The 16,290-nt window shown below is 44.2% G+C and overlaps 1 protein-coding gene across 4 annotated transcripts in view; it reads left to right on the forward strand.

Annotated features, from left to right (window-relative positions):
• Positions 1-16,290, forward strand: part of DHX40 (DEAH-box helicase 40) — a 187,302-nt gene that overhangs the window by 6,072 nt on the left and 164,940 nt on the right. For all 4 annotated transcript variants that reach the window (XM_077296171.1, XM_077296173.1, XM_077296174.1 and 1 more), the window contains exons 3-4: positions 9,535-9,680; positions 13,531-13,650. In XM_077296171.1, the coding sequence (XP_077152286.1) occupies positions 9,535-9,680; positions 13,531-13,650 (266 nt within the window). The remainder of the gene's footprint in view (positions 1-9,534; positions 9,681-13,530; positions 13,651-16,290) is intronic.

Here is a 16,290-nt window from a genome sequence, read left to right on the forward strand (position 1 = left end):
GGCGTAATACGCAGAAATGATCCCAAAACAGTGATCCGTATATCATCCGTAGGCAGGGTGTGGCTGCGTATTTTACGCATGTCATCCACCGTATGTAATCTGTATGGCATCCGTACTGCGTCTCTTTTCTCGCAACCTTGCAAAATGGACATATAATGGATCCACGGGCTCAAATATTCGTGAAAACATATCTACAGTCTCTCTCTCTCTCTATCTATCTATCTATCTATCTATATATATATATATATATATATATATATATATATATATATATATATATATATATATATATATATATACTGGATGGTGGCCCGATTCTAACGCATCGGGTATTCTAGAATATGCATGTCCACGTAGTATATTTCCCAGCAACGTAGTATATTGCCCAGTTACGTAGTATATTGCCCAGCCACGTAGTATATTGGCCAGTCACGTAGTATATTGCCCAGCTACGTAGTATATTGCCCAGCCACGTATGTCATAGGTTAAAAAATAAACATATACTCACCTTCCGAGGGCCCCTTGTAGTTCTGTTGCCTGTGTGCGGTGCAGGCGGCAGCTTCATGTCCCAGGGTGTGATGATGTCGCGGTCACATGACCGTGACGTCATGGCAGGTCCTTCTCGCGCAGGCGCGCAGGACCTGTGATGACGTCGCGGTCACATGACCGTGACATCATGGCAGGTCCTTCTCGCGCAGGCGCGCAGGACCTGTGATGACGTCGCGGTCACATGACCGGGACGTCATGGTAGGTCCTTCTCGCATACCATCCTTGCCACCGGAACCTGCTGCTTGCATGGAGCGGTCAACGGAGCGTCGCGAGGAGCGGGAAAGGCGGCGGAAGGTGAGTATATAATGATTTTTTTTTTTATTATTATTATTTTTAACATTAGATGTTTTTACTATTGACGCTGCATAGGCAGCATCAATAGTAAAAACTTGGTCACACAGGGTTAATAGCAGCGGTAACGGAGTGAGTTACCCGCGGCATAACGCTGTTCGTTACCGCTGGCATTAACCCTGTGTGAGCAGTGACTGCGGGGAGTATGGAGCGGGCGCCTGGCACTGACTGCAGGGGAGTAGGGAGGGACTATTCGGACTGTGGCCGTCGCTGATTGGTCGCAGCAGCCATGACAGGCAGCTGGCGAGACCAATCAGCGACTTGGATTCCATGACAGACAGAGGCCGCGACCAATGAATATCCGTGACAGACAGACAGAAAGACGGAAGTACCTCTTAGACAATTATATAGTAGATATATCAGTGAGACACATATATGTATATATATTTATATTTCATACAGCGCTAGATAGCATAAAAGCGGGTAATTCAATTGCCGGCTTTTGCTATCTCCTTATCAAACCCGACAGGATATGAGACATGGTTTACGTACAGTAAACCATTTCATATCCCTTTTTTTTTTTTTTTTGCATATTCCTCACTAATAATGTTAGTAGAGTGTGCAAAATTTGGGGGCTCTAGCTGATAAAATAAAGGGTTAAATCACAGAAAAAACTGGCGTGGGCTCCCGCGCAATTTTCTCCGCCAGAGTGGGAAAGCCAGTGACCGAGGGCAGATATTAATAGCCTAGATAGGGACCATTGTTATTGGCTCCCCCTCTGGCTAAAAACATCTGCCCCCAGCCACCCCTGAAAAGGCACATCTGTAAGATGCGCCTATTCTGGCACTTTGCCTCTCTCTTCCCACTCCCGAGTAGCGGTGGGATATGGGGTAATAAGGGCTTAATGTCAACTTGCTAATGTAAGGTGACATTAAGCCTGGTTAATAATGGAGAGATGTCAATAAGACACCTATGCATTATTAATCCAATAATATTAACCCCTTCCCGACCTTTGACGCATACGCTGCGTCATGAAAGTCTGTGCCAATCCGACCTATGACGCAGCGTATGCGTCATGGAATGATCGCGTCCCTGCAGATCGGGTGAAGGGGTTAACTCCCATTTTACCCGATCTGCAGAGACAGGGGGAGTGGTGCTTCAGCCCAGGGGGGGTGGCTTCACCCCCCCCGTGGCTACGATCGCTCTGATTGGCTGTTGAAAGTGAAAAAGCCAATCAGAGCGATTTGTAATATTTCACCTAAAAAAATGGTGAAATATTACAATCCAGCCATGACGGATGCTGCAATATCATCGGCCATGGCTGGAAATACTTAAGTGACCCCCCCCACACCCACCGATCGCCCCCCCAGTCCTCCGTTATGGGGTCCGGTCCCCTCCGTCCGCCTGCCGGCTCCCCCGTCCTCCTGTCCGCTCCCTCCTTGTTTCAATTCACCCCCCCTGTGGTCCGATCACCCCCCCTGTGCTCCAATCCACCCCCCCACCACCCCTTCATACCTACCGATCCTCCCGGTGTCCGTACGTCTCCTCGCTGGGCGCCGCCATCTTCCAATATGGCGGGCGCATGCTCAGTGCGCCCGCCGAATCTGCCAGCCGGCAGATTCCTTACAAGTACATTTTGATCGCTGTGGTAGGTTCTATCACAGCGATCAAAATAAAAAAAATAATAAATACCCCCCCCCCTTTATCACCCCCATAGGTAGGGAGAATAATAAAATAAAGAAATTTTTTTTTTTTTTTTTTTCGTTTTCCACTAGAGTTAGGGGTAGGGTTAGGGTTACGGGTAGGGTTAGGGGTAGGGTTAGGGTTATGGCATGTGCGGATTTGGCTGCGGATCCGCAGCGGATTGGCCGCGGATCCGCAGCGGATTTGGCTGCGGATCCGCAGCGGATTGGCCGCTGCGAATTCGTTGCAGTTTTCCATCAGGTTTACAGTACCATGTACACATATGGAAAACCAAATCCGCTGTGCCCAGGGTGCGGAAAATTCCGTGCAGAAACGCTGCGTTGTATTTTCTGCAGCATGTCAATTCTTTGTGCGGATTCCGCAGCGTTTTACACCTGTTCCTCAATAGGAATCCGCAGGTGAAATCCGCACAAAAAAACACTGGAAATCTGCTGTAAATCTGCAGGTAAAACGCAGTGCCTTTTACCTGCGGATTTTTCAAAAATCATGCGGAAAAATCTCACACGAATCCGCAACGTGGGCACATAGCCTTAGGGTTAGGGTTGGAATTAGAGTTAGGGTACCGTCTCACAGTGGCACTTTGATCGCTACGACGGTACGATCCGTGACGTTCCAGCGATATCCATACGATATCGCTGTGTCTGACACGCAGCAGCGATCAGGGACCCTGCTGAGAATCGTACGTCGTAGCAGATCGTTTGGAACTTTCTTTCGTCGCTGGATCTCCCGCTGTAATCGCTGGATCGTTGTGACAGCGATCCAGTGATGCGTTCGCTTGTAACCAGGGTAAACATCGGGTTACTAAGCGCAGGGCCGCGCTTAGTAACCCGATGTTTACTGTGGTTACCAGCGTAAAAGTAAAAAAAATAAAACCGTACATACTCACATTTCGGTGTCCTTCAGGTCCCTTGCCGTCTGCTTCCCGCTCTGACTGTCTGCCAGCCGGAAAGTGAGAGCACAGCAGTGACGTCACCGCTGCGCTCTGCTCTCACTGTACGGCGGCACTCAGTCAGAGCGGGAAGCAGACGGCAAGGGACCTGAAGGACACCGAAATGTGAGTATGTACGGTTTTTTTTTTTTTTACTTTTACGCTGGTAACCACGGTAAACATCGGGTTACTAAGCGCGGCCCTGCGCTTAGTAACCCGATGTTTACCCTGGTTACCCGGGACCTTGGCATCGTTGGTCGCTGGAGAGCGGTCTGTGTGACAGCTCCCCAGCGACCACACAACGACTTTCCAACGATCACGGCCAGGTCGTATCGCTGGTCGTGAACGTTGGTAAATCGTTATGTGAGACGGTACCCTTACGGTTGGAATTAGGGCTAGGGTTGGAAATAGGGTTAAGATTAGGCTTGTGATTAGGGTTAAGGATAGGGTTAGGGTTGTGTTGGGGTTACAGTTGTGGGTAGGGTTGGGATTAGGGTTAGGATTAGGGTTAGGGTTGGATTTAGGGTTACGGGTGTGTTGGGGTTAGGGTTGTGGTTAGGGGTGTGTTGGGGTTAGGGTTGTGATTAGGGTTATGGCTACAGTTGGGATTAGGGTTAGGGGTGTGTTGGGGTTAGTGTTGAAGTTAGAATTGAGGGGTTTCCACTGTTTAGGCACATCAGGGGTCTCCAAACGCAACATGGCGCCACCATTGATTCCAGCCAATCTTGCGTTCAAAAAGTCAAATGGTGCGCCCTCCCTTCCAAGCCCCGACGTGCGCCCAAACAGTGGTTTACCCCCACATATGGGATACCAGCGTACTCAGGACAAACTGGGCAACAACTATTGGGGTCCAATTTCTCCTGTTACCCTTGCAAAAATAAAAAATTACTTGCTAAAACATAATTTTTGAGGAAAGAACAATTATTTTTTATTTTCATGGCTCTACGTTATAAACTTATGTGAAGCACTTGGGGGTTGAAAGTGCTCACCACACATCTAGATAAGATCCTTTTGGGGTCTAGTTTCCAAAATGGGGTCACTTGTGGGGTGTTTCTACTGTTTAGGCACATCAGGGGCTCTGCAAATGCAATGTGACGCCCGCAGACCATTCCATCAAAGTCTGCATTTCAAACGTCACTACTTCCCTTCCAAGCCCTGACGTGCACCCAAACAGTGGTTTACCCCCACATATGGGGTACCAGCATACTCACAACAAACTGGGCAACAAATATTGGGGTCCAATTTCTCCTGCTACCCTTGTGAAAAAAAAATTGCTTGCTAAAACATCTTTTTTGGAGGACAGAAAAATGATTTTTAATTTTCACGGCTCTGCGTTGTAAACTTCTGTCAAGCACTTGGGGGTTGAACGTGCTCACCACACATCTAGATAAGTTCTTTGGGGGGTCTAGTTTCCAAAATGGGGTCACTTAGGGGGGGTTTCTACTGTTTAGGCACATCAGGGGCTCTGCAAATGCAACGTGACGCCCGCAGACCATTCCATCAAAGTCTGCATTTCAAACGTCACTACTTCCCTTCCAAGCCCTGACGTGCGCCCAAACAGTGGTTTATCCCCACATATGGGGTACCAGCATACTCACAACAAACTGGGCAACAAATATTGGGGTCCAATTTCTCCTGCTACCCTTGTGAAAAAAAAATTGCTTGCTAAAACATCTTTTTTGGAGGACAGAAAAATGATTTTTAATTTTCACGGCTCTGCGTTGTAAACTTCTGTGAAGCACTTGGGGGTTGAACGTGCTCACCACACATCTAGATAAGTTCCTTGGGGGGTCTAGTTTCCAAAATGGGGTCACTTGTGGGGGGTTTCTACTGTTTAGGCACATCAGGGGCTCTGCAAACGTAACATGATTCCCGCAGACCATTCCATCAAAGTCTGCATTCCAAATCGTCACTACTTCCCTTCCGAGCCCCGGCATGTGCCCAAACAGTGGTTTACCCCCACATATGGGGTATCAGCGTACTCAGGAGAAACTGGACAACAACTTTTGGGGTCCAATTTCTCCTGTTACCCTTGGGAAAATAAAAAATTGTGGGTTAAAAAATCATTTTTGAGGAAAGAAAAATAATTTTTTATTTTCATGGCTCTGCGTTATAAACTTCTGTGAAGCACTTTGGGGGTTCAAAGTGCTCACCACACATCTAGATTAGTTCCTTGGGAGGTCTAGTTTCCAAAATGGGGTCACTTGTGCAGGAGCTCCAATGTTTAGGCACACAGGGGCTCTCCAAACGCGACATGGTGTCCGCTAATGATTGAAGCTAATTTTCCATTCAAAAAGCCAAATGGCGTGCCTTCCCTTCCGAGCCCTGCCGTGCGCCCAAACAGTGGTTTACCCCCACATATGGGGTATCATCGTACTCGGGACAAACTGGACAACAACATTTGGGGTCCAATTTCTCCTATTATCCTTGGGAAAATAAAAAACTCCGGGCTAAAAATCATTTTTGAGGAAAGAAAAATAATTTTTTTATTTTCATGGCTCTGCGTTATAAACTTCTGTGAAGCACCTGGGGGTTTTAAGTGCTCACTATGCATCTAGATTAGTTCCTTGGGGGGTCTAGTTTCCAAAATGGGGTCACTTGTGGGGGAGCTCCAATGTTTAGGCACACAGGGCCTCTCCAAACCTGACATGGTGTCCGCTAACTATGGAGATAATTTTTCATTCAAAAAGTCAAATGGCGCTCCTTCCCTTCCGAGCCTTAACATGTGCCCAAACAGTAGTTTACCCCCACATATGAGGTATTGGCGTACTCAGGAGAAATTGCCCAACCAATTTTAGGATCCATTTTATCCTGTTGCCCATGTGAAAATGAAAAAATTGAGGCTAAAAGAAATTTTGTGTGAAAAAAAAGTACTTTTTCATTTTTACGGATTAATTTGTGAAGCACCTGGGGGTTTAAAGTGCTCACTATGCTTCTAGATAAGTTCCTTGGGGGGTCTAGTTTCCAAAATGGGGTCACTTGTGGGGAGCTCCAATGTTTAGGCACACGGGGGCTCTCCAAACGCGACATGGTGTCCGCTAAAGATTGGAGCCAATTTTTCATTCAAAAAGTCAAATGGCGCTCCTTCCCTTCCGAGCCCTGCCGTGCGCCCAAACAGTGGTTTACCCCCACATATGAGGTATTAGCGTACTCAGGACAAATTGGACAACAACATTCGTGGTCCAGTTTCTCCTTTTACTCTTGGGAAAATAAAAAAATTGTTGCGAAAAGATCATTTTTGTGACTAAAAAGTTAAATGTTAATTTGTCCCCTCCATGTTGCTTCTGCTGCTGTGAAACACCTGAAGGGTTAATAAACTTCTTGAATGTGGTTTTGAGCACCTTGAGGGGTGCAGTTTTTAGAATGGTGTCACTTTTGGGTATTTTCAGCCATATAGAACCCTCAAACTGACTTCAAATGTGAGGTGGTCCCTAAAAAAAAATGGTTTTGTAAATTTTGTTGTAAAAATGAGAAATCACTGGTCAAATTTTACCCCTTATAACTTCCTAGCAAAATAAAAATTTGTTTCCAAAATTGTGCTGATGTAAAGTAGACATGTGGGAAATGTTATTTATTAACTATTTTGTGTCACATAACTCTCTGGTTTAACAGAATAAAAATTCAAAATGTGAAAATTGCAAAATTTTCAAATTTTTCGCCAAATTTCCGTTTTTTTCACAAATAAACTCAGAAATTATCGACCTAAATTTACCACTAACATGAAGCCCAATATGTCACGAAAAAACAATCTCAGAACTGCAAGGATCCGTTGAAGCGTTCCTGAGTTATTACCTCATAAAGGGACACTGGTCAGAATTGCAAAAAATGGCAAGGTCATTAAGGCCAAAATAGGCTGGGTCATGAAGGGGTTAAAGGGTTAATAATACACACATTAAGAATAAAGTATTTTATTGAAATTAATACACACATGGGGTAGTGAAATCTCTATTGTGCACTGAATCCACCTGAAGACCCTCGTTCTGTAAAAGAAAAAAAAACAAAAAAGCAACAATATCCCATACCTTTCCAGCGCTCAGTCACGTCCCACGCTGTAATACCATCTGAAGGGGTTAAATAATTTTACAACCAGGAGCCTGCTAATGCAGCTGTTGCTCCTGCTTGTAAAATCTGGGGAATGACTTGAAAGCAGGGGAACGTAGCATCGTAGACTTGCGGTTCTGCGCCCCCTGCTGGCATGAACTCATATGAACTCTAGCGTGGGAATTTATACGAATACTAGATGGTGGCCCGATTCTAACGCATCGGGTATTCTAGAATATGTATGTATGTATGTATGTATATAGCAGCCACATAGTATATAACACAGGCCACGTAGTATATAGGAGCCATGTAGTATATAGCAGACAAATAGTATGTGGCCTGTGCTATATACTATGTGGCTGCTATATACATACATACATACATACATACATACATACATACATACATACATACATACATACATACATACATATTGTAGAATACCCGATGCGTTAATACAGGCCACACAGTATATAACACAGCCCAAACAGTATATAACACAGCCCACGTACTATATAACACAGCCCACGCAGTATGTAACAGCCACGCAGTATCTAAAACAGGCGACGTAGGATATAATACAGCCCACGTACTAAATAACACAGCCCACACATTATATAGCAGCCATGCAGTATCTAACACAGGCGACGTAGTATATAACACAGGACACGCAGTATATAACACAGGGCACACAGTATATAGCAGCCACGCAGTATATAACACAGGCGACGTAGTATATAGCACAGGCCACACAGTATATAACACTGCCCATGTAGTATATAGCAGCCACGCAGTATGTAACACAGCCCACATAGTATACAGCAGTGTGGGCACCATATCCCTGTTAAAAAAAAGAATTAAAATAAAAAAAAATAGTTATATACTCACCCGCCGGGATCCAGCGAAGCTCTGGCGATGCACGCGCGGCTGCCGCCATCTTCCGTTCCCAGGATGCATTGCAAAATTACCCAGATGACTTAGTGGTCTCGCGAGATCGCTAAGTCTTCTGGGTAATTGCATAGGCAGCATCAGTAGTAAAAAGTTGGGGACACACAGGGTTAATAGCAGCGGTAACGGATTGGGTTACCCACGGCATAACGCGGTCCATTACCGCTGGCATTAACTCTGTGTGAGCGGTGACCGGAGGGGAGTGTGGAGCGGGCGCCGGGCACTTGACTGCAGGGGAGTAGGGAGGGACTATTCGGACTGTGCCCGTTGCTGATTGGTCGCGGCAGCCATGACAGGCAGCTGGTGAGACCAATCAGCGACGCGGGATTTCCGTGACGGAAGTTGCCGACAGAAAGACGGAAGTACCCCTTACCCAATTATATATAGATTTTCTCAATTCTAACCTGTCAGTGTGATTTTACTGTACACCGCACTGAATTACCGGCTTTTCTATAGAACACCGCTGCGTATTTATCGCAAGTCACTCTGATGGACCGTGTGTAATCCGTATTTTTCTCGCCCCCATAGACTTTCATTGGTGGATTTTTTGCGCAATACGCTGACAAACGCAGCATGCTGCAATTTTCTCAGCCCGTAAAATACAGCTGCGAAATATATGGCAGATAGGAGCTGCCCCATAGAGAATCATTGATCCGTTTGCAATGCGTTGTTTTTGTGCCTCTAATACGTCCGTAAAACTCTCTAGTGTGACGCCGGCCTTAAAGTTCATCCAAACCCAACGGACCCAAACATCAATCACTAATCATTATGTCATCAGTGGTTAGCACTTCAGCCTTGCAGTGCTGGGGTCCTGGGTTCAAATCCCACGTAGGACAACATCTGCAAAGAGTTTGTATGTTCTCCCTGTGTTTGCGTAGGTTTCCTCCAGGAACTCCGGTTTCCTCCCACATTCCAAAGACATACTGATAGGGATTCTAGATTGTGAGCCCCAATGGGGACAGTGCCAATAATATTTGTAAAACGCAGTAGAATCTTAGTATGTGATGTATAGAGGTTAAATCTTTCTTGCCATTTTGTCCAGAGACTAATTGTTTAAATTACCCTGCTTTAAGGTTTTGGAAAAAACGGTATTATAGGTGTCACCCAGCCACGACGAGTAGCAACAATTTCTGTGGCACAAAGGGTTTCAGAAGAAATGGATTGTTCGCTGGGGAGTACAGTTGGTTACCAAGTGCGTTTTGATGACTGCACTTCACAGGTAGGTCTTTTCAGTTTCTTTATCAGTCATATGCTCTATTGTAATTTAACTTGACTCCAAGAGAATATACAGTGTTTGATTCTTAAAGGTATATTCCAATTTTTTTTTTAAATATTCTAAAACCTGGGAATGTGGTAACTGTACAAACTAACACAATCTAAAACTGAAAGGTACGAGCACAGGTCTATTTTAAACTTAGGCAGACTTGATGAACTTTTTGGGTATGTGCACACGTTGTGGAAAGGTGTGTGGATTTTTCCGCACTGATTTTGGTAAATCCGCAGGTAAACCTCACTGCGGAATTACCGTGGATTTACCGCTTTTTTTTTGCGGTTTTTGTGCGGATTCCACCTGCAACGTTCTTATCAGATGGCTTCGCGGACTCTGTCTGGTTGGCGGCAAAAGCAGCGGGCCTCTCAAATGCTGTTCGGAGAGCGTTATGGCTGAAGTGCTGGCTCGGAGATAGTCAGGCCAGGTCTAGACTTTGTACTATCCCTTGCGAGGGGATTACCTCTTTGGACTGGTCCTGGATGAGCTTCTGGAAAAGGCAGGGAATCATAAAAAAATAAATTTCCCAGTCTGTCAGCTCCCTCCTACAAGCGTCCCTTCAGTAGGAGGAGGTTTAATTGTGGAAAGCCTTCCAGGGACTGTGCCAAGTGGGATGAGGAAAGGTACAGGGTTCATGTTTGGGAGCTCGCCGCGAGAGCGTAAGAAACCACCCCAATGACTGCCGGCCTAGGTAGGGGTGGTATGGACAGACTCCAGTATCTTCTTGGGAACTCTGCAGCTCCTTCAGGGTTACCTTTGGTCTTTGTGCTGCCTCTCTGAGTAATGCCCTCCTTGCCCGGGCTGAGAGTTATGATGAACTGCCCTCACTTGGCATTTTTGTTGTGGTACCATGTTCTTTCCATTTCATGATAATGGATTTGATAGTGCTTCAGGGGATCACCAGAGATTGGGATTTTTTTTTTATAACCCACACTTGTACTTCTCAATAACTTTGTCCCTGACTTGTTTGGAGATGTCTTTGGTCTTCATGGTGTTGTTCGGTTAGTGGTGCCTCTTGTTTAACCCCTTAACCCCGGAGCTTTTTTCGGTTTTGCGTTTTTAGCTCCCCTCCTTCCCAGAGCCATAACTTTTTTTATTTTTCCGTCAATATGGCCATGTGAGGGCTTATTTTTTTGCCGGACGAGTTGTACTTTTGAACGACACCATTCGTTTTACCAAGTCGTGTACAATAAAACGGGAAAAAAAATTCCAAGTGTGGTGAAATTGCGAAAGTGCAATCCCTCACTTCTTTTTTGTTTGGCTTGTTTGCTAGGTTCACTAAATGCTAAAAATGACCTGCCACTATGATTCTCCAGGTCATTACGAGTTCATAGACACCAAACATGTCTAGGTTATTTTTTATCTAAGTGGTGAAAATTTTTTTTAAAACTTTGCTTAAAAAAAAAAAAAAAAAATTGCACAATTTTCTGTTATCCGTCGCATCTCCATTATTCGTGATCTGGGGATGGGTGGCCCTCATTTTTTTGCGAGCCGAGCTGACGTTTTTAATGATACCATTTTGGTGCAGATGCGTTCTTTTGATTGCCCGTTATTGCATTTTAATGCAATGCTGCAGCGACCAAAAAAACGTAATTCTGGCGTTTTGACCTTTTTTCTCGCTATACCGTTTAGCGATCAGGTTAATTTTTTTTTTCTATTGATCGGGCAATTCTGAATGTGGCTATACCAAATATGTGTAGGTTTGATTTTTTTTATTTTTTTTATTTTGAATGGAGCAAAAGGGGGGGTGTGTGATTTAACCCCTTTCTGCCATCGGAGGTACTATCCCGTCCATGTGATCTGGAACTTAATTCCCGTGGACGGTATAGTACGTCATAGCGATCAGCCGTGCTCACGTGGGAGCTCGGCCGATCGTTGCTGGGTGTCAGCTGATTATCACAGCTGACATCCGGCACTATGTACCAGGAGCGGTCAGGGCCCCGCACTTTAACCCCTCGAACACTGCGATCACACATGATCGCAGCGTTCCGGTGTCATAGGGAAGCATAGCGCAGGGAGGGGGCTCCCTGCGTGCTTCCCTGAGACCCTCCGAACAATGCGATGTGATCGCGTTGTTCCGAGGGTCTCCTCCTGTCTCCTCCCTGCAGGCCCTCGGAACTAAGATGGCCACGGGGTCCTTCCGAGTCCTGCAGGGAGGTGGCTTGTCAGTGCCTGCTGAGAGCAGGCGCCGGCAAGGCTCCTGCACTGCCTGTCAGATCGCTGATCTGACACAGTGCTCTACAAAGTGTCAAATCAGCGATCTGACTTTATATAGTTATGCCCCACCCTGGGACAATGTAAAAAAAAAAAAAAAAAGAAGAAAATTAACGTGTAAAAATATTTTGTAAAAAATTCCTAAATAAATATTTTTCCCAAAAAATACATTTCTTTATGTAATTAAAAAAACAAACAATAAAAGTACACATATTTAGTATTCCTGCGTCCGTAACGACCCGACCTATAAAACTGTCCCACTAGTTAACCCCTTCAGTGAACACCGTAAAAAAAGACGAGGCAAAAAACAACGCTTTATTATCATACCGCCGAACAAAAAGTGGGATAACACATAAACATGGTACCGCTGAAAACAACATCTTGTCTTGCAAAAAATGAGCCGCCATACAGTGTCATCAGCAAAAAAATAAAAGTTATAGCCCTCAAAATAAAGCGATGCAAAAATAATTATTTTTTATAGAAAATGTTTTTATTGTATAAAAGCGCCAAAACATAAAATAAAATGAGGTATCGTTGTAATCGTACTAACCCAAAGAATAAAACTGCTTTATCAATTTTACCACACATGGAGCGGTATAAATGCCCCCCCACAAAAGAAATTCATGAAATACTGTTTTTTTGTTCATTCTGCCTCCCAAAAATCGTGATAAAAAGCGATCAAAAAATGTCATGTGTCCGAAAATGGTACCAATAAAAATGTCAACTCGTCCCGCAAAAAACAAGACCTCACATGACTCTGTGGGCCAAAATATGGAAAAATTATAGCTCTCAAAATGTGGTGATGCAAAAACTATTTTTTGCAATAAAAAGCGTCTTGGAAACAGGAACACATGGGCTACTTGCACAGTGAACAAGTCTGTAGGAACATGTTCACACACCACCAAGAAACTTGAAGACACAGAAGAGCATAGTAAAACCAAAAACACTCAGTTTCAAAAAATCACAGTAATCTGCAAGTGCTAGTAAAAAGATGTAAAAAACGGGGTATTTGGTTGATACGTTTTTTGCAAAAAATGTATACTAAGTTGCTCCACCAAACGTCAAGGTATACCCATATAGAGCAGTCCTAACTGCTGTATGTATGTTTTTGGTTCCCCCCACATATGGGGTATCGGCGTACTCAGGACAATTTGGACAACTTTTGGGATCCAATTTCTCCTGTTACCCTTGGGAAAATACAAAACTAGGGGCTAAAAAATCATTTTTGTGGAAAAAAAAAAAAAAAGATTTTTTATTTTCACGGCTCTGCGTTATGAACTGTAGTGAAACACTTGGGGGTTAAAAGTTCTCACAACACATCTAGATAAGTTCCTTGTGGGTCTAGTTTCCAATATGAGGTCACTTGTGGGGTTTTTCTGCTGTTTAGGTACATCAGGGGCTCTGCAAACGCAACGTGACACCCGCAGACCTATCTGTAGTGTTGAATATATGTGAAATGTTTTTATGTGCAATATAATCATTATACTGTAATTTTTTTTAACTAACCACAGTTAGTTACTATGCCCCGGCAACGCCGGGCTCTTCTGCTAGTATATAATATAATATGAAAACATGTGCATTCCTCTAGAAAACTGGAATCATGTACCTGACTGATGGATGTCTGCTGAGACACACACTGACTGATCCCAGCCTCACAAAATTCAGCACAGTTGTCTTGGATGAAGCTCACGAGCGTAGTTTAAGTACTGTAAGTGCAACTTTAGATACTTCTAGGTGTAAAATATGTGTAATGCTTGTTGTTATTGTTTAGCTAAGATGTTTTTGGGCGAAGTAGCAACAAACAGATGTTTTTTCTTCTACTCCCAATAGACATAATGGGATCATTGTATGATTTTCTTACTTTTTCTTTAAGCTCTTCTTGCCTTGCAGGTATATGAAGCGGGAGCATTGTGGGTGTTGGCAATGTAAGGCTAGTTTCACATTTGCGTTCAAATCCGCAGCGTTTAATCCGCAACCACAAGTGCAGGAAAAAACACATAGAAACATGTACAAACGCAGCATTTTTTAGACGCATGCGGGAACGCATGCGGTTTATAAAACGCCGCGTTTTAACGCTTTTCCATGCGTTTTGTCATGCGTTTGCGTTTTTTGTGCGCATGGGGGAAAATTTTACAGGAGAAAAATCTAGATTACCAGACACTTCCAATGTGGCTACAGAGGGCGTGTATTATGGAATATATATATAGACCCTAGGACTGCTGAAATCTTAACAGTGTGCTACTGTATCCTGTGTCATGATGGATGTTCACATGGAGAGCTTTTATTTCAACCTGGATTTAAACATCAAGCTGTTTCTTGCCTGTGCGTTTGCTTGGGAGCAACACAGAAATCGCGAAAGACAGAGAAGGACACGGCGTAGGCGTTTTTGGTGACACCCCATTATCGAACTCCGGGAGAGCCGTGGAGCCTATCACATGCTATATGGCAAGCTTAATGCCAACCCGGACAAATTCCCGGAATATACCAGGATGTCGCAAGACTCTTTTTGGGATTTGCTTGGTCGTGTCCAAGGAGCCATCCGGAGACAGGACACCCAGCTCCGTAGAGCGATTCCAGCAAAGGAACGTCTTCTGGTTACATTAAGGTACGTAACAATTCTAAACATATGCCAGTCACAATTTTTGTTGGTCTGACATGTATTCTTTGTATTTTCCTTTATGTCTTTAGCGGAACACCACCATAAATAGAATTGATTGTAATTTATTTTTTATTTATTTTATTACCGATTTCTGGCAACCGGAGAAAGCTTATCATCCCCCCCACTTCCAATACTGGCTTGGAATTTCCACCCTGTCCGGAATAGTTGCGGACACCTGCCGGGCTTTGTGGAACGTTCTCCGGGATGAAATTCTGGAGTGTGTGTGATTTCCCCAACTGTTTGGGTGTGGTGGATGGAAAGCACATACGGATTATCAAACCAGCCAGAACAGGATCGGAGTACTTCAACTACAAAAAATATTTTTCTGTTGTGCTCATGGCAATAGCAGATGCGGACTGTCGCTTCCTCGCTGTTGACATTGGCGCTTTTGGCCGTGGCAACGATTCCCAGACTTTCAAGAACTCGGATATGGGCCGCCATGTGTATGGCAAAAATTTTAATTTTCCACGGCCACGACCTCTCCCCAACACTGAAGGCCCACCGATGCCATTTGTTATGGTTGGGGATGAGGCCTTTCAGATGTGTGAAAACCTACTGAAGCCATATTCCAGTCGGGACTTGAATCACACTAAAAGGATCTTTAACTACAGACTGACCAGGGCCCGAAGAACAGTAGAGTGTACCTTTGGAATTCTAGTCTCAAAATGGCGCATTCTTGCAACAGCCATTAATCTAAAAATGGAGACAGTCGATGAGGTGGTCAAAGCCTGTGTGGTTCTCCACAATTACATAATGGCTAAGGAGTGACCAAACATTGAACTGGATGAACCAGTGGCAAACCCATTGCCAGATTACCAGCATCACCCACTGCGGTCAACTGCTGAAGTTGGCCACATGCGGGACCAATTTTCTGCCTTTTTTGATTCTGATATTGGACGTGTGGCATGGCAGGACAATATTGTGTAAAATGTCCTGTTGGGTTTGGGTCTGTACCAGTTATGTTTTAAATGTTACTAATATTTGTTCTTAATAAACTTTTTTTTTGTTATCTTGACCGTGTCTCCTATGCATTTCCTCTACAAACCACTTAGGTTGTTAGTGGTAAGGTTGTTGACGTCATTGCGTCCTGATTCTGTTCTGCAGTATCTATTGGACTCAGACTGAAGAGACGATGGCTTTTTAATACAAAACAGATCTATACTCATCAAGTCAGGTGTCAGAAATAATGAATTCATGATGCACATATAACAGCCTCATGAATTCACTATTTCTGACACATGTCCAGGTGAGTATAGATATGCCTTGTATGACGTCCAATGTCTCTTCACTTTGTGTGAAATAGATTACGTACACAGAAGAGAAAATGGAGGTTATACAAGGCAGTTCTCTACTCACCAGGTCAGGTGTCCTAACTAATGAGTTTTGGGACACATGACCTGTTTAGTATAGTTCTGCTTTGTATTGCCGCCATTTTCTCTTCAGTCTGCAACACTAGTCACAGTGTAAGCAGAAGGAAGAGATTATGGAGAAAATACAAGTATAAATTTTTTTGGCCACCTAATATCTCTATACCAAACACACACAAAGCTGCAGTGTTGTACTTGCTAACTACTGGAGCCATGAGGTGGCAAAAAAATAAAGTGTGCGGCGCAGTGTTTTATTTGGCGCACTGTGTATGTTGCTGGCGGCGAAATACACAATTAACCAAACATTTTTTGGGGCAAAAAA

Source organism: Ranitomeya variabilis, chromosome 3 (assembly GCF_051348905.1).
Source record: "Ranitomeya variabilis isolate aRanVar5 chromosome 3, aRanVar5.hap1, whole genome shotgun sequence".
NCBI lineage: Eukaryota > Metazoa > Chordata > Amphibia > Anura > Dendrobatidae > Ranitomeya > Ranitomeya variabilis.